Genomic DNA, 25761 nt, shown 5'->3' with positions numbered 1-25761 from the left:
TGACTTCCTGAGGTCCCCTTCAGCCCTATTTTCCTAAGATCCTTTATTCCAAATTTCCAGGTTTCATAATTTTTGGTTTTGAGATTATGACAGCACCCAGTAATGTTTATGTCTCTCGCAGTCTTGATTCCAGTTTATCACAGCTTTTCCCAGGGGATTTATACCTTATCATATGAGAAATCCATCCTACATGGTCACAAAACTAAAGACTGTGGGCTGTAGTTATTGCCAGGCTCTCCCAGCAGTGAAGAACTCCCTGACTTAGCAAGAGAGCTCCATGTGCTGGAAGGTACCTGTTGTCCCTGCTCTTTCACGAGACTTGAAACTGGTTCTTGTGACTCAGTGGGATCGCACTAGTCTATGAGAATTTGTGGCTTAAGTGTCAAAGAATTATATAGATTCATCATCTGATCTGGGCAGCTTCTGCTGACAAGCAGTGGAGCTCCCACCACAAGTTTCAGGGGTTCCCCTTGAAGGGAAGATGTAAGTTGCAAAGCTCCAGCCCCGTTCAAAGTATGAAACTCTCTTGAGGGCTCAACAACCATCATCCCTTCTGCTAGATAATGAAGACAAAAGGGCAGAATTGAGGATACCTCATCAAATTAATTCTGCTATTTTCTTTTTAATTTGAATGTGAAATTGCATGGCCATAATACCCCACACAACAGTTTGGGCATTTAAATGCCTCATGTCAAAGGAGCATTATGGTGTGTTTGCCAAGTCAGTGACTCTCCTTGGCTCTTGCAGACAGAGAAAGGCGGGGGGAGGGGTACAACACAGAGCAGAGATGAGCATTGTTACTTTGAAACTTTAATTCTTTTGTTTTTGCAATTCCAGAAAGATGACAGGGCTTTAAACCATCTCACTTTAACCCTGGAATTTCAAATGTTTATACACTAGAAAGTACAGTTGATATGTTTGTCTAATCACCTCCAAGAGAGTGAATGCTAAGCACCAGAGCCAGTCTAAAAGCCTTAATGTCCCAGCGACAGGAGGCCATGTGCGCTCTGCATAGTTGTGGGGTGATATAAGAGCCTTTTTTACCAGGTCCTTGTCATCACTCTGTCCACTACATTTGAAAGGACAATGCCCAGTGCATTAAAAACAGCCTCAAACAAACACCATTCTGCTTGAGATTACAGCAGAGACAGGATCATGAAACAACATGGATAGACCCAGATAGGGGTGAAAGCAGGAAAGATAAGGCTGGCATTCCCTTCCCCCCCCCCCCCCCCCCCCGACTCAACACAGACTTCTGATATCAATTGAAAGATGCTGCACATTCCAGCCACACTGTAGACTGTACTGTGCCTATGACTGACATCCCTCAGATGCACAGCTTTAGCACATTTCTGTTTTGATAGATGCCTTTTAAAATCCAGCCCAGCTGTTCTGTGCATTAGGAGATGGTCTCCTGGGTGGTAGTGCACAAGGATTCAACAGGGTTCTCTCAAAGTTCAAGACAGCAGGTGTGTTGAAGTCAGATAATTTGCTCTCTGTCTTGGTCTGTTACACAGGTCTCTAGACAGCACATTTCATAAGGATCACAATTGTCACCCCTTAACACCTGCTCTATAAAGTCATCCTCCTGCAGCAGAGGCAACCTTACAGGGTGTATACCTTTTGAGGCATGCAAACTACAGACATTTGCTCTAGAGGTACATTTTGGAGTAACATCCGGCCCCTACCTTCAAAACCTTCCTAGACCCCTTGCATTACTGCAAAAATTAGAGGAACCATCAGAAAAGTTCCAGTGTCCTGACATGGGTAGGACTGACTAGCCTAGGACAAATGTTGTGTGCTGCATGAGACTTGCTTTCAGTTGCTGAGTATACCTGACTGCAGCAGCTTCCCAGCTTCCCAGATACGTCAATTGTTATGGGGATTTTTTGTGATGGGTGAGCCTTTGAATGACTGACATTTATTGCCAAGGGAGGAGGCCCAACTGCCAGGTGTGTGTAGATATTTGGAAACCCTAGAAGGACAAGGAGGAGTATGTTTGACCCTGATAGCAGCTAAAAATGCCCCTTTCACAAAGTTGGGCAGCACCCTGTCTTTCTTTTGAGATTACACAATTTAAGGCAGCCTCTGGCCCACAGACAGGCAGACTTAGAAAGAGACACACATTCCTTTGTTGATAGGGACAAAAGAAGTTCTGCAAAACGGATCTAGAACTGGCAGGATGGGTTGGTGTGGAAGAAAGAAATGGGCAACTACCTTTGTATCCTTCTGTATGCAAGAATATTACATTATGGGCTTCTAGGCTGAAAGTTTCTTCCCCTCTATTCAGCACTGGTCAGGTCACATCTCGAATACTGTGTCCAGTTTTGCACTCCCCACTACAGAAAGGATGTGGACAAATTGGAGAGAGTCCAGCAGAGGGCAATGAAAATGGTTCAGGAGCTGGGGCACATGACTTATGAGGAGAGGCTAAAGGAACTGGGCTTATTTAGTCTAGAAAAGAGAAGACTGAGAGAAGATTTAATGGCAGGCTTCAACTACCTGAAGGGTGGTTTCAAAGATGATGGAGCTGACTGTTGTCAGTGATGACAGATCAAGGAGCAGTGGTCTCAGGTTGAAAAATGAGAAGTTTAGGTTAGATATTAGGAAAAACTTTCTCATTAGGAGGGTAGTTAAACACTGGAGCAGACTGCCCAGAGAGGTTGTGGAATCTCCATCCTTTAAGACCCGGCTAAACAAAGCTTTAGATGGGATGTTTTAGTTGAGGACAGCCCTTCTTTGAACAGGGGGTTGGACTAGATGACCTCCTGAGGTCCCTTCCAACCCTAAATTTCTATGATTCTATGATTGTAAGGTGAGTTACCTGGTAACATCAGTTGACTCTCTTCCTGACACAATGATTTTGGCAGATGAGCACAAGCTCAATAAGTGCTGTAGGAGTCTAGTGAGAGATGGCAGAGGCAGTGGCTTAACAAGTTGCCCCATATGTACAGTAGGGTCTTCATGTGTTTTCTCACATATTCTAGTATAACACACTGCAGGAGAGAAGACAATAAGCTTTATCTAGTGAGATATGAGGTACAGGTCAGAGAATGAAGGAGTGTGTCAGTGAGAAGCCACACATTGCTGTGCTTGGAGCAGAGACAGGTGTAAGTTCTTCCCTATCCCTTCCTACTTCCCCATTTGTCACCTTGTTATCAGAGAGGGAAACTGCATGATACACACTTGAAGTGAGACTAAGCAGATCACAAGTGCAACAGCAATATTCCTTCCATTATCCACCTTCCTGCTTGCAGCCTTCCCAAGGACTCCCCTGATAGCTTTTCTTTTTCAGCGCTTTACTTATCAGTAGAAACCAGGGGTCAAGAGCTCTTGCCTTTTGGCTGTGGGACACTGTCCTGAGGAGTTTTCTGGGAGTCCCAAAGAGTTGTAACGTGCAGGCTGACCAGCCTGGAGACACCAGGTCTTTGTTTATCCACAACAAGGAGCCAAATAAATAGTGGCAGACTCCCTTGGTCACCCATTGGTCCTGAGAGAACCAGCTCAAAAGTAGATTCCTCTGCTGAGGCTACAAGCAGTGCCCTGAGTGCCTTCAAGACTGCAATCTAGACATCTGTCCAGTGCAAATAATGGTGAGACCCATCAATCTCATTGCCCACAGGCCAGTAATCCCTCTAAGAGAACCACTGCTCTTTGGTGATGAACAACAAACTTGTTTATATTTAGAGACATTATATGACCTCCAAAGATTCCCATAAAGCCCTTTCCTCCGAATCTTCTTGTCTGTGCCAAGAGCTACTTCCAAGTCTCCTTTGGAAAGACAGTGGCTAGTTTTCATAAATGACTGTCTTGTGTCCCAGCTGCTGTATTGGAAGTGTCCATCTGCTGCTGGCAAGACTCAAAATGCTGTTTAGGCTGCTTGCATGTAGGAAGACTCTGCCACTCTGCCATACATAATTGAATATAAATTACTCTGCTGATGTGAGCATCCTGGCACCAGAGAGAAGGCCACACTGCTTCTAGGAAGACAGAGTCAATAGTACAGACATATCAGGGTTCAATCCCAGATCAGAGTGGTACTGGAAAGGTGGCCATGAAAAAGATATCCTGCATGTTTAAGGACTTCTTTCCTTTTCCAGGCATGTAACTACATGGAGGGCACGGTAAATTTGTACTTTATAGACTAAACAAAGTGTGTATGTGCATGTGTATATGTGTACACAAACATATATATAGAGCGCAAGCTTCCACGAATTGAAGCACACTTCATCAGATGCATGTTCAGATTGTCTATGGTCCTAAATACCTCACACTCTCAGGGCTACAGTATATTCCACCTATTAAGTGTGTAAGTGAACTTAAGTACCTAAGTGCAACTCTGTTCCACCCAGCTCAAATACCTGAAAAACAATGCAAAACATGGGTAGAGATTCTCCTCCTCCTCATTCTTGCTGCTTTTTTTAAGACCTGGTGTTAAGGCTAAGATAACAGTGTATCACAAAAATAGAAGCATTAATTTTTTTTCAGAAACTCAGACAGGGTGGAATAGAATTGCATTTATGCATTTAAGTGCATTTAGATGCCTAATAGGGGAAATAGGATCAGGTACTGGCTGTCTTACCATGATGGGCCTTTAATTTACACTGCGTCTTGAAGTGGAAGAGTAACTCCTACATTGCCTGTCCCAGCCCCTGAAAACCCCCATTTTCCCCTTTCACTGCCTCAGCTAGAGACCTTGAAGCACACCATTGCACTTAACAGCCAGTACAAATGCTTCTGGGTGCTGTCATCGCAGTTGTGTTAGGACAGGAGAGGGAGCCACATACTAGCAAGCTGCCTCCATCACTCCCCCATCTGGACCGTTGGAAGATAGTAGTCTGTATCTTATCATCTCTGGAGGGCTGGAATAGCATGTTTGAAAAGCTCCTGATTTTCCAGATTCTGATCCCTGCAGCCAGCTCTGGATATATGAATAAGAAGCAGATAAATAGAAATTGGAAATAAAATCAGTTTGAAGGGCAACGACTCAAATGTGTCAATGCCCTTCTATGGTACACGCTAGTGGTTCTCAACCTTTTCAGAGTCAAAGCACCCTTCACACTTTTTTTCAATTTGAACATATCCCCAGTTGTGAACCACTGTTGTGTTGCCTCAGCTTATCTCAGTGGTTCGCAATCAGGGTGCTGCCATATGTTTCTGCCTAAAGCAAGCAGGATTAGGGGCATAACTAATATGTTTCATGCCGTGGACAAATGTCTCCTGTAAACCTGGGGGGCAGGGGTATGACTAGTGGGGAGGAAGATCATCTTACCTGCCCTGGATGTCCCTGCACACAGCTCCTCCAGCCAGGAGGTACAAAGGGTTGCTCCAGCCCAGCCTGACCCCTCTGGACAAGCAGTGTTAATGATCCGCACCTGGAGCATACACTCTTGCCACAGCCCGTCCCAGTCTGACCCTGCATGCTCCTCCTGGAAACGTGGGAGGGGTGTGGGACAGTCCCACCTGCCTCCGTTTCTGGGATGAGTGTAGGAGTCAGACTAAGAAGGGCTGCAGGAAGGGTGTAGGCAGTTCCACCTAGCTGTGGTGCTACCTCCACGGCAGCACCCTTGGAAGGGTGTCACAGTCCCTCACTTGAGAACCACTGACATAGACTGTAAACACAAGTGGATTCCAGTGGCACAGGTTTCACCACTCTCAACAGTGCCCTCTGATCCTCATCTCAGCCTGGCCCACAATATAAACCCACTGTTCCCACCGCAGAAGCTTTCATCTCTGCAGTTCTGGTGTCTGCGTAGCCCACCTGTACTTCCTCCCTTCCAGACTCTCATCTCAGATCAGCTTTCAACTGCAGTTCTAAGCAGTTTGAAGTAATGCCCAGATCTGTTCCTAGACCCTTACAGCAGCCCATGAAACAGGCATGTATGTACCTCAATCTGGCATGAGCTTCTAGGGGTTGGCTTTGGGCACCCCTATGAGGCAATTGCATGTAAAAACTGGGTTCTGTATCCAAATGGCTGAACTCAGCAAAGCCATTCCAGGGAAAGTCCCTTTGCAAGATTATATGCAATATACGTACAGCTCAAGATTATCCAAAACATGGTCTTGACCTGAGATGCAAATATTCATTGCATTGACCATCCTCCCTTGCTTTGGCCATTCACTTTTGCTACCTAGCTGTACCTCCTGTGCCCCATGACAGTCATGGGCATGCTTTTTCGTGGAGGTGTTTGGGAAAGCAAGTGAGATATTTTGGGAGACATGTGCTGCACGCAACTGCTAACACTTTCTGCATATGCATCGTTGACACTTTGCTGTTGTTTTTTTTTTTAAGGAACCCAGGTGAGCTTCTCTAAATCATCTGATGCCTTTGCCTTTGAAGAGGATAGTAGCAATGATGACTTGTCCCCCGAGCAGGCCAGAGGTGAAGAATCCCAAGGCTCCACAGGGTCAGCAACAGGCACTAAAAACTCAGAGCCAATTTCCTCTGCTATATCAGGAACAACTCAGGTAAACAAAGAAAGTAGCAGTGGCAGGCCTGAGCTCACATGTTATGAGCCAGCTTGGAGAAACTTATTCTCTCTGCCCAATGGGAACATTTGAGCATGTGATGAACCTAGTATCCCAAGCACTCTGACTTCATGGATACATTGTGCCAGGAAGCAAGGGCATTTATTCTCTTGGTCAGGCAAAGCTGAGCACCCAGGAAAGTTGTTTTGGGATTACTGTGTGGCTGCTGTAGCCTCTTTCCAGCACCTAGTAGATACAAATGCTAGCTGTCTATACTCCTCCCACACACACACACACGCACGCATGCACACACACACACACACGCACATGCACATGCAGTCACAGCGCCAAGATAGCTTCCCCCACCTCCCCAAGCTGGCACGTGGCAGAACTTGGAGATCCCATGACAGGGGGGCAGAGCAGGGCAGCAGTAGTCCTGGCCTGGATTGTGTGGTTCTCATTGGGTGCAGTTTGCCCCTGATGCAGGTGCACGTGTAAATGTGTGCTCAAGCGTGCTTTAATGAGCCTGAATTTTCTGCTCAGAAAATTCAGGCACATTAATTGCAGATGTAGACACACCTACTTTGATGGTAGTTTTGAGACCTTGAAGCTATCAGCTTTTCTTCTTGGAAACTGTAGGAAGGAGAAGAAATAAGAGAAAGCACAAGGAAAGGCCTTCCAGGCACCAAGAAAAATGAGGGGCCTAGTGAATGGATGGAAGCAGGCATAGAGCAGATTAGAAACTCAGCTACAGGGCAAGGCTCTTTTTTTAATCAAAATAGCATCTCTGTGAATTTAAGAGTCAGCTGCCAGCAGCTGCCTCCGGAGTTATAGCTCCTGGATCCTAGTGCATCTCTTGTTATTGGCAGAAATTGTGTACATGGCTTTGGGAGAAGCAATCTCTTTCACCAGTCCTTAGTGAGTTAATTTTTGCTGCCTTTGGTCAGTAAATGAATTCCTTTGAATGCAATAAACAATGTGAGAGTAGGTGAAGGCAAGCTATTCCAGGAGATTCAGAGCATTGCTGTCTTCCAACAGGTGCTGAGCACCTGATAAAGGAACCTGGCAACTTCAGTAGACACATGTAACTCCAGAGCAGAGGGGATGTCAGTTCCACGGGCCTTACCTGACACCCCAGGAACTGTGTCGTGGCAGGGACTGAGACAGCTGGGGGCCTAGACTCAGATTCTTGCAAAAACAAACACGTACTTTCCCTTTAAAACTGCTGGTGAAACAGTGGTTAGTATGATAGCCTGGAGCAAGACCCATTCCAGGGACCAGATTCTGTTTCATCTGTTATGTGCATAAGAGGGCTTAGGTACCTACATGTGATTCTGTACAACCCTGTTCAAGACATGAAAATCTATGGATGCAGCTACTTTTGTATCTGAATCTGGTCCTAAATGCACAGGCTATCACAACAGGGTGATCAGCCTCCAGTGGTCACAGAGAGCAAAGGGGTGTCCTGTAAAAGATCGCAAGCAATAGTTAACCTGGAAGTGACAGATTCTTGGCTTATATGACACTCTATACTTCCATGCCTTTGTTACACAATGTACTTGGCACCAGGGGCTTCAATTTTCCAAGTACTTATGGCAAGTAGCCAAATGATTGTCTATTTGGTTTGTCTAATTGTACTGGACTGATAAAATGCTTTCAGTCTCAGTTGTATAAACCGAAGCAGGGACATTTGAACCTACAGATGGGAAGATTTGCTGTGCCTTGAACTTAGAAATCACTTTGTTCTGAATAAGATGCTAAAAATATCTGCATATATGGCCCATGCAAACTGCCAGAGCAGGCTGCCCTCCTGACCCAGGCATAGATCAGGGTCTTTGATGGGAACAAGATTTTCTTCCATTTTTCTGGCATTTTCTATTGGATGGAGTTTTTGCCAAATGGGCTTTGGCTGTGCTCTGCTTAAGTGTTGGCAAATGGTCTGCAGGAACAGAGTCCCTCAGTTCCTGTGGCATAGGCTTTGCTGCTGACAGCGCAGCATGTTAGCTACTCAGCCCTGTTAACCTTATTCTCATTTGTATGTTGGAAAAACAAGCCCTGGCACAGGCTAGCACATGTGCAAGCTGAGGCTGCCTGGGGGTGAGAACAGGGTTAGACATGGGCTGGAGGGTTCTCAGGCCCCAGCGTGCCATAGTCGTAAGGCAGGATGAGTGGGATATAGGTAGAGAATCGGGAGTGCCTGAAGAGATAATGCAGTCAGGATGGAGTGCTCAAATGAGGAGCTCTGCTGCAAGACGTGGTGCCAAGCCTGACCCTGGTACAGAGTAAGAGAATTTAATATCAGATCAGCCGTGGTCTCAGCGCAGGATCAAGGTCCCTGCTTCACCATGCCTACTCCTTACACGCCCCGGCTTGAGAAGCTATTGCTGAAGCCCAGTCAGCCTCCTGCTCTTCTTGTGGACTTTGGAGCCTGAGGCAGGCAACCAAAGCATGTTCAAGGAGAGTAATCTCTGCTTCCCACAGGAATGCTATGTTATTCATGCATGGAAGGTGGTAGAATCATGCACAGTTAGGGGTGCTGTGATCCATGATGGGATTGCAAAGTATGGGTTTCCTTATGCTGTCTATATTCCTTGGGGATTACATGCTACCTACTAATGGTAATTGACTCTTAGTTACAGGTTCATACCCATGGCTCTGAAAACAATGTGACTGATTTGACTTCAGTGCAAAGTAGCCAATGTGAAAGCCCAAAGCAGGTGAATAACCAACTTCCAGTGCCCACGGCAGTAAAGGTAATGTACCCTCCTCATCACCTTACCAAGAAAGTCCTAAGAAAGATAACATGAGGAGTGGAGTTTTGCTGGTTAAAGTTCATCTACATTTTCTTATTTTATATTAAAATTAGGTTTAACCCACAAAAATAAAGCCCACCCAGAGCTGTGTAAAGACAGACATAGCTGTTAGGATGTGCTGCTATCTACTGGAGGACAAGGACCTTGTTAATATTTACTTCACCTCCCTGGTTAAAATTCTTCTCCCAGGTCACCATGGCAGATAATGACCCAAATATTCTGCTTTGTTTTCATTCATGGTCCTCCCAGGGGTGGAGTCTATTTGTCCTCTCATACGTGCAAGGGAAATTTGAGCCTCATATTGTCGACTTATCTTTTCTCCCAGCTGTTTGTCCAGTGAAGTGCCAAAAAACAGTTCTCTTTAAAGCAATCAAAATCCTTGTCTTACCTCACTCACTCACACCTATTAGCTCAATTCAGTGCTCTAAGTGAAGAAGCTATCTATCCAGCCTCACTACGCTGCAGCTTTTCAAGCATTAGGAATGGAGCCTTCCAATGTAATTGAATTGAAACCTCTCTGCAACCTGAGTTTTAATGCACTGAATACTCTGATAAACAATTCCACTTAACCCAGAGTTAAACATTGCATGCCCTTGCTGGCAGGGAATTTTGGGGGAAGGTTCTGAGTGGGTCGGGATTATTTATACAAACTATTTCTGAGCCTGGATAAAAACAAGCTAAACAGAGGCTTAACTAACAAGTAGGAGTGATTCTAATGACAGGATAATGCAGAGAATTTCAAAGATGGCACCTTGCAGGCTGAAAGTGCTGTGTAGCCTTGTGTGAGATTCATGATGCTCTTGCTTTTATGGAGTATGGAGTTCTGCATTCCCAGGGGTGTAGTAGTCATTGGTCTTTACAACTGGGATGATGATAATGATATTTTTTTTCTGAGAAGGCCCTGCAGACTAATTTCCAGTTGCACAGGCCTCCTCAGAAAAAAGGCAGAACCCTTTTCAGAGCAGAACACTGTTCTACTTTTCCTACCAAAATGGCAGTTTTCCAGCCACACCACTGTCATTTTTTAAACTTGCATACAGTTTGAAATCCTGCTTTCTGTGCAACATGGACACATAATTACTGAAATGTTGGCGTGGAATGACAGAGGCCCTCCCATGTTTTAGACCTAATCATTAGTGGCTAGGCACTTTTCCAGGATGTGGAAGACCTGTTTTTTAGGCTTTTTTGTGCCAAGGGAATTTGAATCCGTGTCTCTCCAATTTTCCAACACTGTGCTCTAATCACTATACAACAGGCTAGGCATCCAGGCACCACTCCTGTGCTTCTTTTGAAACAGAACCATTGCACATTGCATTTAATAGTCATATAAAAATGGAGAGAAGAGAGAAAGGACATGTCTACCCCACTGAAAAAAAGTTGTTCAGACTAGAAATCAAGGTCTGCTTCTTTCTAGGACAGCAGCTATCTCACTGAACCTCATATACTCTGGCTTGTCCTTTTCTATGTGGACCCACGTATCTCCCTGTTGGCAGCATAGAGGTCCAGATTCAAAAGGAGGACTGGAGGGAGACCGCATGACATCTAATCTGTAGCCTTGCAGTTAGAGCACTGAGCTAGTGTGCAATCTTCTTTGCGTGCTAAGTACCTCAGTGGATGCTTATGTGCCTACACTGGACGTAGAATAGAACCACAAACTATGCATAAATGTAAAAACTGTCGGTTATGCAGTTGCAAACTGCCATTTGGGCCTGTAAAGTGCAACAGAAATCTACCCTAGAGTGGTGCTGCCTGGGGCTCTGCTGAAGGAATATGCAAAACCTTACCCTGGGACACCACATGGCTGTCTACTTGCTTAGCAGCCCTGGGCATAGTGAGGACCATGATATTCACTGTTCAGAGTGGTTACTGGTTCCTAGCTTGCTTCCTGGTGCTTCACTCTCAATGAACCTTCCCCTTCCAGCAGCCTCCTCTCTGCTTTGTTCACCAGGACTCCCAACCTCTTCATTTGAGGAGCTACTTTTTCCTGTTCTGTGTTTGGTTTAATTGTCCCATCTAGAGTTAATCTCTTCAGGACAGGAAATGAGCTAATCTACCCCACTACTGGATTCCTAGCTGGATTCCTCCTGTGCACTGACCCAGTAGCCACAATCAATGAACTCTCACAAGTCTGAGAGTTGAGTATCTGTGGGTTGGGCTGAGGATAGGGTTGCATCTATTTTGGCTGAAGGAGACCCAACTGTGTGGACCTTTGGGACTTGTATAAAGCCTATCTGTTCAAACCAAGGGGACATATCTTAGCTTTGGTAGCTGAGGGTCCCTTCATTTTATATTGATTTTAATTATCTAGGCAACAATACATGGGGATTTTCTATTGGAGGCATTAAAATCAAACCAGCAAAATCTCGTAGTCCAGAGCAGCCCCAATATGTGCAGTTCTCTAGATTCTGATCATCACACTTTACCACATTGACTACTGGCTAAAAGGGTAGGTGTTACACATTAGGATTACAGATGCAAGACAAAAGAGACTCTTGGGCAAAAGACTCCCCTTGAACTCTCTCTGTAACTCTAGTATGACTGGAATTAAGTGCATCACATATGCAGGTTCAGGGTTTGGTCTGGCAACAACCAGGAGGATTGGACCAATAGGCCCCCACCATTAGGATCACATATTTTTATCCTCTGATCGGTGACTGTGAGGGGACAGGATGTGCCCACCTCTTGTTTACATGACTAAAATTTAGAGATAAGAATGACTTCATCTTCATCAGCCTCTAGCTCAGGGGTTAATTTCTCAGCTAACCCCTGTCCTTCTCTCTCTACAACACACAGTCAAAGTCCTCTGGTGATAGCAAGAACCGCCACAAAAAGCCCAAGGATACCAAGCCAAAAGTGAAGAAGCTGAAGTATCACCAGTACATCCCACCTGATCAGAAAGCTGAGAAATCTCCTCCTCCCATGGACTCAGCCTATGCCAGACTTCTCCAGCAGCAGCAGCTCTTTCTACAGCTGCAAATCCTTAGCCAACAGCAGCAGCAACAGCACTTCAGCTATCAAGGAATCCACCAAGCACAGCTTAAGTGAGTCAGCAGTGTCTGCTCATTATTCTGAGGGTCCCAGAGTTGCTTCTCTGACCACCTAAGTTTTCCGTGCAGTTTCCATGTTTATGCCTATGTGCCTGTTTGTACCAGCTCTCGGCTCTGTGTGGGAGACTTGCAAATGTAGCCCCATCACAACCTTATTCATGTTCCTATTGGCCAGTCATCCCTCATTTCTGAGAATCCATGAAATTAACTTGAAGGCTCAGGGCAAGCGTAGTGGCTTCTTAACCTGGCAGGGGAAATACCATGTATCTGTGTCCAAAAAGGCAGTTTTCCTGAACTGCTTCACAGGAGAACTGCTCTTCTGGCATGGTTCAGTACCCACTGAGGTGCAGTGGCTTTAAACCCAGTTTATGGAAATGGGAGTCTCCTCCCTTGCTTGCTCTGAGGGCCTTATGGCTGAGGGCAAGCAAAACTTGGGGGCATCCAAACCCCAAGCTTCCGGGCTTGGGCCTGCACGTAGGACGCCTGCCAAAGGTTTTGGAAGCATCTGAAGCCCCAGGTGCGGGTGGAGGATGTTTGCCGGTAGTAGGGCCACTTACGGTTCTGCGCTCTTGGATTTGGAATTAGTTTGGACTAATTTGGACTTGGATACAAAATAAAAAAAATAATAATAATGTTGGCTGCTAAACATCCTCAATCCAACCTCTCCAACTTAACTGTACAGGCAAAAATGGGGTAAAGTTCTGTGGGCTCCTGCTGAGATCTTTGCTGGAGCTGTTCCATGTCCTTTTCTTGGGTCTCAAATATTCTTTACAATCCCCTTCTCAATTGGGTGCATAACCTCCTGGGGCCTGTAACCCCTTCAGACATACCTTTAAGCAATAAGAGAAATCTCCAATGTAGCCACTAAGCCATGTTGTCACTCTGGAGGGGCTCTCCTCTGGCTACCCAAGTTGCTAGCAGTAAATATGGCACTGAGTGCTGTTACCAAAACTGGGCATTCTTACAATAAATATATCCACTGTCATTTCAGGCATTCAAGTGAACAAATGGTCAAAAGTTCAAACTCGTCATCAACTCCTGTGAACAATACCCCTCTTTCTTCAGTGAAAACTACTTTTTCAGGACAGAGCTGTGTGTCTTCTATGAAACCAGGCCCTCTGCCTTCTAACCTGGATGATCTGAAGGTGAGTGTTAACCTCCTGTCCTTTTTTACCTAGTAACAGAATGCCTTTGAATCAAAATGTTTTGAATTCTCTTGGAGTTGAGGGGATGCTGTAGCCATGATGATTGAGGAAAAGTGTGAGAGGCAAGGATTTCTGTAGATGATACCTTTTACTGAAAAAAAAAAAGTATAGTTGGGAGGGACATAGACAAGCTTTTAGGCACCATGCTGCCTTCTTCAGGACTCTGAGAAGAAAGCAAACACAGCAGAGCTAAATAGCAAATAGAACAAGGCCTATGCAAAACTCCAGGCTGCCTTTGTGCAGTAAACACTTTCACCAAACCCTGGGCACAGCTGTAGGCATAATGATGGCTTCCCAATATGCCAATCTCTTCATGAGCTATCTGGAGAATAATTTTTTTTTGAAAGTGTACCACCAAACCTGCATTACATATATATTTTCTTCATCTGAACTGAACACCTGGACTTGCTTATTGACTTCTACCACAGATTCAACAACTACCACCCTTCAATCAAATTCTCTCTGGAATATTTCTATGCTAACATAACTTTCTTGATACCATGATCTATATCCAAGATGGCACCCTATGAATACAAAAAAATTATGGACCACCACACTTACATCCATAAAAACAGTGATCATCCAAAACACATCAAAAAAGCTCTAATTACAGTCAGGTCCTCAGGTACCACCACATCTACTCTGAGGAGAATACCCATGATAGCCACTTTGCCAAACTGAAAACTACCTTTACCCAGCAAGGACACTCCAACAGAGAAGTAGACTGTATCTTTGAGAGAGTCACCCAAATACTTCACAGCAATGTGTTACCATACAAGAAGAAAACTCCGACTAACTACAGCCCCCTGCTTGTCACCTACCTTCTCACATTTAACCCCATAAGAAAGATCATCAATTACAGCCTATACTTGAAAATGACCAGACCTTGACAAAAGTATTTCCAGCTAGTTCTACCCAAGCTACGCTACTAACTGGACTCAAGCTCACTGGATAGATCTATTAATACCACATTTACTCAAGTATAAGACAACCCTGAATATAAGACGCCCCCCAAATAATTAGATCCTATATATGAAAAATGTATAAATTTGTTATAATTTTCCAGTTATAGAATCTAATAGTAGAAATTTGCCTCGAATGTGTCCCCCTCCCACTGCTACAGCAGAGAAAATAAATCTGGAGGATCAGGTAGCCCTCTTGCCCTCTGCCCCCAGACCTTCTTCCCCCTCTCCTTAATTTCAGACCCTACTCTCCCTGAGCACAGGGAAGTTAACAGCAAACTACACGTTCATTAATGCACCATAATTACAGCACACTAAGTTTAGTACCTCTAATAACAGGTACTAACTTAATGCGCCATAATTGGCTCTATTGCGTATTACCACAGATGAACACTTTTTATGTGATGTTTAACACCCATTGGACTAAAGATACTGTGCATTAGCACAGATGAATGCTTTTTTGTGATGCTTAATGCCTAGTACAGTAATCTACTGCACATTAGTGCATTACCATGGGTTTTGCCAGCCACACTAATGTACAACAGAATCAATGCAATGGGCATCAAGTGCCTCATGTAGACACGCCTACTGATCTTGAAATAAACATACTCGTCGTAATTTGCATATAGTATCCAGAGACTTAGATCACTCAGAATTGATATATTTTACCTTTGCTTAAAATTGTGCTTATGGTATACCTGTGCTAAAATTTGTAGCAGCTTCAAAAAAGATAAAAAGATAAAATGCATCAATTCAGGGCTCATATATACATGCCAAAAAGTGTGTTTATGGAATACCTATACCAAAGGTTGAAAAAACTTTTTCTTTTGTTTTATATATATATATATATATATATATATATATATATATGAGATTATATATAGCTACACACCAAGTATCGCTCCACAAAGAGAACCATAGCCCATTATAGAAACCGTGCCCGTGCAGCCCACACACCCATACAAAGGCCTGCTGGCCACCCAGACCCATTACAATATCCACACCGTGTGCTATACCCACAAACAAACCCTGGTCTCTCAAACCAGGCAACCCCTACCTGCTTGCAGGGTCACATACTCAGTTCACCTGTCATTCATGTGACTGTCGCTCCAACTCCCACTGGAGGACCCTCTACTGCTGTCGGTGTTGCCATCCTCAGTTCCATTTGTCTCTTCCTCTTCCTCGCTGTCATCACCCTCTTCCCCACTAGGGGGAAGTTAGAAGATCCTGTGCCACGTGTCTTTGTGCATGATATTAAACCAGAACCAGAACTAGATTTAGCCTAGAGATCATTTGGCTGGGCCCCTGCAGAGTCAACAGCGTTTAAAATCATGGTGACTCCACAGCTCAGCACCACTCACTCAGTTCGTATGTGTACCCCAGATACCCTCCACAAAGGATCCTCGTGCTAATTAACACCACACTCAGGACTGGAACTGGGTGTTTTTGTCATTAGTCCTGGGATCCTCCAAAAATGTATACACAGATGAGGCACAGGCCAACCTGATCCAACTCCACTTCATGGAAAGTAGGCCAACACTAATCATATGCAATAGGCTGAGAGAGGGAGTGACATAGGGATTCTGGGTGAATGGTTAAAAAAAGATAGACTAATATAAACGTTATTTAAGTAGGTTGTACCGACTCATTTTTGTAATAGGTTCTTATCAACATGTTTGTCCAAAATGGACAATATGTTTTATAGCCATGGTCAATATTAACTGAATTTATTCAGGTTCATAGTTGGTTTCCATTATTGAGCACGTACTGCTTTTTGCATCAAAGTATTTCATAAGTTTTTCTTACATGCAATTATGAGTTAAGGAGCTTTTTTCCCAGTATGCTGATGATGGGGGAGGGGATTTATCAAGTAAATATGGTATCTATTAAATAGAACAGTTATAGATATTTCTTCTGACACCTTTAAATCAATGATGGTGGATGCTGTGCTACTACCCAGCATGTCCACAGGTGGCAGATACTGGAATGACCTTCAGGGAGGTTATCTGTGAAATAAGCAGGGTTAATGCTGACAAATAAGCAGTCACAAACCAAGCAGTGGCATCACCACCAAGATAAGGTTGGGGCAGCAGATGGCAATGCTCTTCTTCCTGGAAAGCCACATATATCCTCTGACAGCACTATAACACGGCGAGTACAGGTCGCCACTATAATAACTCTGTCCAGCCCTCAGCCATGGTTCTACAAGTCCTTAACAGCAGAGCAGGTAGAAGAAGATGTTAGAATCTCAACAGCTGTGAAGGCAGACAAAGGCTGCAGTGGAACAAGATCTCCAGTTGTCTTGGCCTCTTTGCCATTGGATCAAGGTCCCATGTGGAAGCTGATGTATAGCAGTTTCTCCATGATAAAAGAACTCACACACAAGCATCTTCCATGAAAACAGCTTTAGCATATATTTCAAGCTCTTCAGCAACCAGTTAGTGATGACAGGAGTAGGATTTTGAGGCCTGGAAGCTCCTAGTCATGAACTGGCATGAAGGCAGCAGTTACAAGAAGGTTGTCTAGTCCAACATCAGTTTCATTGAACTGGTCACATCATCCAGATATCTGACTCCAGATTCATGAAGCAAGTTTTATTCTCCTAGCTCAGTCAAGGCATATGCTGAAGAGGAGGGCAGAGAAAGTGCTTCAAGGATGTTTTCAATGCCAATTTGAAAAAAAGCAACATCAACTCATGAGAGAGTATTGTGCAGGATCGCCCCAAATGGAGGAAGAATCTGCTGCCAGGATCTTAGTACTTTGAAACCTCATGATGACAACAGGAGACAGAAAAGCAGGAGCAGCAGAAACAGCATGTTGCACACTGAACCAAGAATCCAGAGCCACCCACTCCCCATGCAAACACTTGGGTGAGTTGCAGTAGAACCTGTCAATCCCAGATTGACCTGTAATCCACCTGCAGACCCATGGATAAAACAACTGCAGAAGACAATCATCCTCGACTGCAAGGGATTGCCAGTGGTGATGGATGCCAGGGAGAGTAATGAACAGCAGATCACTCCAGCTGTACCCTGTTCAGTGCTCTTCCTCTTAAGCATCCACTCCTGCCACTGTCAAACACAGGATACTGTGCTAGATGGACCATTAATCTGACCTAGTGGGGCACTTCTTATGTTCTTATGCCATCACTTTAAGGGCAATTAAGGAGAAGCATCCAGTGGTACTGGGCTTTCAAACAGTCCCCTAACCTTGCCCAACTCATCATCAGAAGTGAACTCCTATGATCAACAGGCTTTTAATAGGACCCAATCCTGCCTTAACAATAGGTGCAAAACCTGTCAGGTCATCTCTACTGCCACAGTGATCAACACCTTCCACAATGGAAACAACCGAATTCATAGATGCTGCATATGTCTATCCCAGAATGTGGTATACCTCATCCAGTGCACCAAACGCCAGCATGGAAACTATGTGGGCAACACCAGACAGAAATATGCACCAGAAAGAACGATCATGGAATAAAGATAAAGGACAGAGATACTAGAACACAGGTAGGAGAACATTTTCTACAGAAAAACATCATTCTCTTTCTGGTCTCTCAGTTCTCCTGCTCAAATTTACAAAACATCTTAAGAGACAACCCTGAGAACAGAAGTACATTAGCACTTAAGACACTAAGAACCAGGTAATTAACACAGACATTAATGTAATGGTCCATTATAATTTACCTAATCCCAGACAATCTCTTGAAACTCTATAGGTGGTAACAGCTCTCTGGAACCTGTCTTGCTCTTCCAATTATTGGATTATCCTTTCCACTACATTACTCTTGTCTCTTTACCTGATAGTATGTGTTACATCCTACTGCTATTTACAAATGGAGTTTTACACGGTTCTATCTCCTGTTTAGCTCTGCTTTGTCTGCTTTTTTCTTGGGGTGTGGACAGATGTAATGTTTAGTACATTCTAAAGACATTTTAAACACAAGAGTCTAGATATACATGCCACTTAAGACCAGCTTAAAATTCCTGGAGTGTATCAAAGAGTACTGGGAAAATCAAGTACTTTTTTGAGCCAGTCCTCCATGAGCTGGTTCAAAGTTATGTGCAAACACGCAGTATAGTGTCTGATCAGTCCTTCAGGGATCCCAAACTTCACTTCTCATGCCCCGCACCCCATTCCCACACCCTCTACCAAAACTATTCAGGGTAATGAGCTACTCTAGAATGCAGCCAGGACTCTACTGTTCAAACACCTCTTACCTACATAGACCACAGCCTGCAGGGGTGGGGAAGTGGAAAGCCTCCATTTCAGTTTCACTGTCCTTCTACAGACACTAGGCAGCAACATCCTTGGGTCATATGGGAGATGGGGGTGGTGAAAACAAAGGTGTTGCCAGGTAATGGGAGAATTGAGCGGCCCCTGCTTATGGTTCCCAGGGGGCTTGGTGCTTAAGGAACACCCCACTCCATGATCTTCATGGCTTTTCAAACCCTGCCATGAAGATCCTGGGGGGATTCTGGAGCAGTCAGGCCCACATAAGCAGGATGCCCCTCAGGACCCCAAACACCTGGAAGCCCCTCTATGCCCACTGCCCACCCCAAATGAGTCTGGGACACTAGAGCACAAGGTCCTTAGCAGGAAGGTGGCATTGACAACATGGCTTTCCAGGGCAGGGGTGGAAAATCTGAGAACATCTTGTGGGAGCCCCAGAGCACACTGCTCACTAGGAAACACAAGCAGCGGGGGCACTCAGCCCCAAGAGCACTTGGAAACCAGGAGCACTCTCATCTCCACTCCAAATGAGCCTGAGATCCCACTGAGTGGGATTCATTTCCTGTCATGGGGCCCAAGCTGCCTACCCCTCACTTACACACACTTCAGGGTCATACCACCTAGACATTGGTAAAGTATAATGATGGTCTTTCTTAAACTGAATCAGTATTTTTAACTCAATTTTTATGAGAGCAGAAATTACAATTGTAGGTCATGATATATTGTTCTTTCTTGGTTCCCAGCCAATCTGAGTCTTCCTCCCCATCTAGGAGAATCCTAGGGAAACGCAAGGCACTGATCCCTAGAAGGCATTCTGGTCTGGGTACTCTACCACCCCTCGTGGGATTTTGGCAGCACTGCAAACCCTAAACCTGACCATTTTACTTAAACCCTTGGCAATGTACATGTGGACACCTCGAACCAGGGACAATTGTAAACCAGTTCCTAATAGATGACACCTTTGAAACTGTTCAAATGTTATACAGGTTTCCCTCGATTTATGAGGATTTGATTTATGCGAATTCACTCTTATGCTATGACCCTTTTCATACCTGAAATTCATTATCTGTGAGGTAAATTCGCTGTTATGTGATTGGCATAGGTGAGCTCCCCACATCCCAAGCAGGTAAGTCTGTGAGTTTGTGAGGGGAGAGGAAAGGGCCATGAGCGGAGGGGCGGAGAAAAGGCCATGGGGCTCGGGCCCCACACCACAGCCTCTGTTGCAGCTGCTCTGGGAGTGGCAGATGCCAGCGGCTTGCGGCCGATGCCAGTGGCTTGCAGCTGCTCGGCTGTGCTGTGCCCCAAACCCCCTGGGGCTCTGCTTCCCCTGAGACACTGTGCCCCAAACCCCCCAGCATGGCATAGCCCAGTGGCTGTAAGCAGGAGGCATCCATCACTCCCAGGGCTGCAGCAGGGGCGGGCAGCAGCCTGCAATGGGACAAAAGCAGGCTGGGGCTGGCAGTGGCACCAGGCTCTTCCTGGCACTTGGGGTGGGCCACAGCAATGGGAGGGGAGCTGCTGCCACCGTAAAATTTGCCATAGTCCCCCCGCAACCTGCCCTCCCAGCACCACTGCTGAGTGCCGGGAAGAGCCTGGTGCCACCCCCAGCCCCAGCCTGCAGTGGCTGCTGGCCCCAGCCTGCTCTCATCCTGGTGTAGGCCTGGGAGCGGTGGATGCCACCTGCTTGCAGCTGCTGGGCTGCACTGAATCGGGGGTTCGGGGCACAGTGCAGCCCAGCGGCTGCAGGCTGCTGACGTCAGCCACTTCCAGGGCTGCTGAAGCAGGGGCTGCAGTGAGTGGGGAGAAGCAGAGCAGTGGGGTGAATGGGGAGAAGTGGGGTGATTGGGGCTGCCACCCACCTGGAGTGCCGCAAAGAGCCCGGTGCTGCTCTGGTGCAACCCTGGGAGCAGCAGATGCCATCTGCTTGCAGCCACCGGGCTGAGCCGCGCCCTTCTCCCTGCCCCTTCCCTAGCCCCAGCCTCCCTCCCTCCCTCACCACCATGGGAACACATCCCTATCTGTTTCATTGTAAACTAGGTTCACTTTATGTGAATACAATTTATGTGCCATTCCCTGGGAATGTATCTACCATATAAATCAAGGGAAACCTGTAACTGTCTGCACTTTCAGAGACCCGAGGAAAGGTATATGGTACCTGAAACCTTATCTAGATCCCCTGTAGCTCTTCAGTTGTTTCAATAATGATATCACTCCCCAAAATACTTGCCTTTTGAAGTCTCTTAAGCATCCTAGGGTAGCATATCAATGATAGAACAGAAAATATGGACTTCAGAGCAAGTGAAGAGAGTATAAAATTACAGGGGCTGGTATGGTTCACAGAGCCCTCTACTTTGGATCATGAAAGCAGTAACAAAGTGATAATAAAAATCATGCTTTTGCCCCCTAATTGCCTTTAAACTAATGAGTTTAAATCCTGTTAGTAATGTAGCTGAATTACCACCGAGCTCAATAAGGCAGCTAAGCACTCAAGTACTTCCCCAGATTCTTGAGTGGTTGTTGGTGCCTGTACTGTTCTGTCTACATTGTTAGCGTTATCTAAGCCAGCTAATTTAAGGCTATTTCTGGTATATGACACAAGCTACACTCACAGCAGTGCAGAAGTGTAGGCAGACCCTAGATTCTGTGGCTCAGATTTCTAAATGACTCATAAATCTGTTTTACAGCACAGTCACTGCAAGGAACAAAGGCCCACATTGGCATAATGGAATTCACAGCTCACACATTTACCTTGCTCCCATCTCTCCTGCTTTTCCTGTGGCAAGTTAAAGGGTTTTTGAAGTTTTGGACATTATGCCTGGTAGTTGAGCATGAGGGTAGTTCCTGAAGTTTTTAAGAATGGGTCAAACACTTGCCTAGGATGGTTTTTAGACAGGGATAAGCCTGCCTTGAGCAGGGGGGTAGACTAGGATTAAATGACCTCTGGAGGTGTCTTCCAGCCCTACTTTTCTATGATTCTATCATTTTACATTCCTTTTAGACCTTGTTACTTTAAACTCAGGCATGATTAAGGTCCCAGGCCAGTCTTTTTCAGAAGAAGGGATATACAAAAAATGTTTCCAAGCATGGTGCTTGAAATACCAGGCCACAGGTTAGGCACTATGCAGTTGCCCTGCCAAGTGTTTCTTTTGAAGCTGAGCCACTGCACATTGCATTTACTAACTGTTCGATAAAATGGATGGAAAATAGCAGGAAAGCTCCTGCCCCACTGGGGTTTTAGCCTGGACTTTTTTTTTCCAAGGACCCATCACTTCCAGAGCAGCAGAACTCATTTACTGAGCCACACACCCTCTAGCGTGCTTACTTCTTCCTCTCCCCACATAACTCCCTCTTTTGACTTCCCAGGAAGCCAGCCTCAAAAGGATAACATTTAACACCTGCTAGTCATGGGTTTTTGTGACATTCATTCACTCAGGTCAGGCAATTATGGAACCACTTACCTTCCCAGCCAGAACACAGCCCACTAAATATGCACAATAACTGAGTGGATGTTTCTGCATCTACACTGCATGAGGGTAGGATCACAAACTCTGTATAAGTGCCTACAGCGGCAGTTAAACATCTTAAAAGTGCCATTTGAGCATGTAAATTGAAATAGGATCTTCACTAGCCTGTTAGCTCGTAAACGGTAGTAGCACACTCACCAGAATCAAGAGCTGGGCCAGCTGCTGGAGATAGGCATCAAACCACACTTGTGTTGCATGAGTACGATGAGCATAACTCTTCTAGGAGCTTTGCTGCCCAAGTTACTTGTTCATGGCTCAGTGTCTCTCCACATACAGTAGCCATGGTTACTGAGGAAGGAAATCTGTTATTTCTGCTAGGACAAGATATGGCTGTTAGGGTGGACAGCTGGGCTGTGTATAGAGGTTCTGGACAACGAGCATGGAAGGCCCATAAAGTAGAAAACAGGAAAACCACCAAGTGATTTCCCCATGGTGATGAGAACATATGTCAAAGTGAATGTAACTGAGTGGCTGGCTCTTTTTCTAGGTGTCAGAACTGAGGCAGCAGCTCAGAATAAGAGGTCTCCCTGTATCTGGCACGAAAACAGCACTAATGGAGCGTCTGAGACCCTTTCAGGAAAGCAGTGGCAGCACAGTGCCAAACTTCAGTGAAATAACAACTGTCACCTTTCCAGTCACCCCAACAAACACCCTGTCAAGCTACCAGTCACAGTCATCAGCCAGCATGTTATCCAATGGCTTCTATCACTTTGGGAGCACCAGCTCTACCCCACCTATCTCCCCAGCATCTTCTGACCTCTCTGTTAGTGGCTCTTTGCCAGACACATTCAACGACGGACCAATGTCTTCTCCACAGTTTGGTCTTCAACCATCCCCTGTGCATGGCAGTACTGAGGAAAGCCTCATGAGCAGCATGAATGGAGGGAGCATCCAGCTGGAGCTAGAAGGGCTTGATACAGAAAAAGACAAAATGCTGGTGGAAAAGCAGAAAGTCATTAATGAACTTACATGGAAGCTACAACAAGAGCAGAGGCAGGTGGAAGAGCTGCGGATGCAACTCCAGAAGCGGAAAAGAACCAGTGGCCTTGAGGAGAAGCATTCCCCACCACAGCATTTCTTTGCAGGTCCCATCAAGCAAGAAAATGCAGTAGCTAGTTGTCCATTTGCATCAAAACAAACTGCCTTGATTGACCAAGCCAGTCAGTCAAATAAATTAAGTGACTGTGGCGTGCCGCAGCTGCCTCACATTGTAAATAGTCATTGCATGGAGTCAGCAGGCCAGAGTGCCATCACATCCTCCACATTCCTCAGCCCACAGTGCTCTCCCCAGCACTCTCCACTTGGGGCTGCAAAGAGCCCAAAGCATATCAGCCTGCCACCATCACCAAATAGCCATTCCCTTCTCTCAGTTTCCCCTGGCTCTCAGGGCGAAGGTCGCAGTGTCTCCCCACAAGCCAGCAGTTGCCTCCGCACAGCTCCGGTAAGTGTAGGATGCCCTAACAACCAATCTCGTCTCTATAGAAAGGTTATTTATTTGTATTCATGGTTATCTTAGGGATTGCTTACGCAGATTTCTCTGACCTTGGGATGAGGCTGAGATCAGGCTTTGGTATGACTGTTTCTGTCACAAGAGTTACACAATGCACGTACATTACCCTCCCAATGGTTATGCAGTGCAATCATGGTAAGGTCCATACTAAATTAAGAGTAGGGGGAACAGTCGCAGTACCCATTATATTTTAGCCCTGCAGCAGTATGGTTAAGACACTTAACAAGGAAGCAAGAGATTCAGGTTCAAGCCCCACCTTGCTTAAAACAGGTTTGAAGCTCTGTTTCTCTGACCCTCCCTCTTTCTAGTTTTCCAGATGTCTGGCAGGCAGATTTCTATTACCCTTTGTGTGCCATAGCAATTTTCTAGATGCGTAAGAGCTCCTATTTCATAGCTAGTGATTCTGTTACCCAATATTACCTGTGCAGTGTAAATGCATAAGCACATACCCATATACTGAGCATGCTGAGTAGGCTATGCACTAGCCAGATACACCCAGAGCCAGATTCTGTTCTACCAGGTGTATAAGTGGACTTAGGTGTCTGATTGCAGTTCTATTCCACCCTGCTCAAGTTTCTGTGTGATGGGACCCTGAGTGACTTTTTTGTAATAACTTGGTCTTATGGGTCGATGATAATGTTACAAAAGTAACTGCATTAATGGATTCTCAGGATGTGAACAGGGTGGAATAAAGTTGCAATGAGGTAACTAAGTCATAGTTTCATAGTAGGAGGGACCTGAACAAATCATCTAGCCTGACTCCCTGCCACAGGCAGGAATGAATGGTGGGTTCACAAGACCCCAGACAGGTGATCACCTAACCTATTTTTGAATTTACCCAAGGTAGGAGTGAGGATCACTTCCCTAGGAAGTTGGTTCCAGATTCTGGCCACCCTAACTGTAAAATATTGCCTCCTGATCTCTAACCTAAACCTGTTCTCCATCAGCTTATTACCATTGTTCCTCGTCACCCCAGGTGGTGCTGGGGAGAAAAGAGCTCTGCCTATTTGCTGTTGATCCCCCCTGATGAGCTTGTAGGCAGCCACCAGGTCCCCCCTCAGCCTCCTCTTGCTGAGGCTGAACAGGTTCAGGTCCCTCAGTCTCTCCAAGCGGGTGGCCCTCCTCTGAACTTTCTCCAGGCTGGCCACATCCTTTTTAAAGTGCAGTGCCCAGTACTGGATGCAGTACTCCAACTGCAGCCTGACTAAAGTCGCAAAGAGGGGGAGTATCACCCCTCTGGACCAGCTTGAGATGCACCTTTAGATGCATGACAAGGTATGGCTGGGCTTGCTGGCTGTGGTCTGGCAGTGGTGGCTCATGTTCATCTTGGAGTCAATAATGACTCCAAGATCCCTTTCCGCCTCTGTGCTTTCAAGAGGGGAACTCCCCAGCCTGTATATATGCTGTGGATTCCTTCTACCATGGTGCAGCACCCTGCATTTGTCTACGTTGAACCCCATACTATTCTCATCTGCCCACTTTTCTAGTCTGTCTAAATCTAGTTGCAGCCTCTCTCTCCCTTCAAGTGTGTCCACCTCGCCCCACATCTTAGTGTCATCAGCAAACTTGGACAATGTGCTTTCAATCCCCTCGTCCAAGTTGCTGATGAAGATGTTAAACAGTGCGGGCTCGAAGACTGAGCCCTGAGGGACCCCACTGCTCACATCTCGCCAGGTTGAGTAGGACCCGTGCACCACTACTCTCTGGGTGCGCCCCATCAGCCAGTTTTTTACCCATCCAACTGTGTAGGCATCCATGCCGCAGTCACTTAATTTATTGATGAGGATGGGGTGAGAGACAGTGTCAAAGGCCTTCTTAAAGTCTAGAAAGACTACGTCCACGGTGACACCATCATCCAAGGATTTAGATACTTGGTCATAAAAGGCAATCAGGTCAGGCGGGACCTGCCTTTGATGAACCCATGCTGGTTGCCCCTGAGCATGATCTCCCCTGCAGGCCCCCCACAGATGTGCTCCTTGATGATTTTCTCCAAGAT

The 25761-nt window shown here is 45.7% G+C and overlaps 1 protein-coding gene across 9 annotated transcripts in view; it reads left to right on the top strand.

Annotated features, from left to right (window-relative positions):
* The window catches only part of MYOCD (myocardin), a 93771-nt gene that overhangs the window by 57457 nt on the left and 10553 nt on the right, over window positions 1-25761 (top strand). For 5 of the 9 annotated variants that reach the window (XM_019481866.2, XM_019481865.2, XM_019481863.2 and 2 more), the window contains exons 6-10: window positions 6293-6468; window positions 9102-9221; window positions 12075-12322; window positions 13320-13473; window positions 22743-23696. In XM_019481866.2, the coding sequence (XP_019337411.1) occupies window positions 6293-6468; window positions 9102-9221; window positions 12075-12322; window positions 13320-13473; window positions 22743-23696 (1652 nt within the window). The remainder of the gene's footprint in view (window positions 1-6292; window positions 6469-9101; window positions 9222-12074; window positions 12323-13319; window positions 13474-22742; window positions 23697-25761) is intronic. The other 4 variants (XM_019481870.2, XM_019481869.2, XM_019481868.2 and 1 more) reach the window with 2 other exon arrangements.

Source organism: Alligator mississippiensis, chromosome 8, assembly GCF_030867095.1.
Source record: "Alligator mississippiensis isolate rAllMis1 chromosome 8, rAllMis1, whole genome shotgun sequence".
NCBI classification, from domain to species: domain Eukaryota; kingdom Metazoa; phylum Chordata; order Crocodylia; family Alligatoridae; genus Alligator; species Alligator mississippiensis.
Note: the sequence above shows the minus strand (reverse complement) of the source record. Positions and strands in the feature narration are given on the sequence as shown.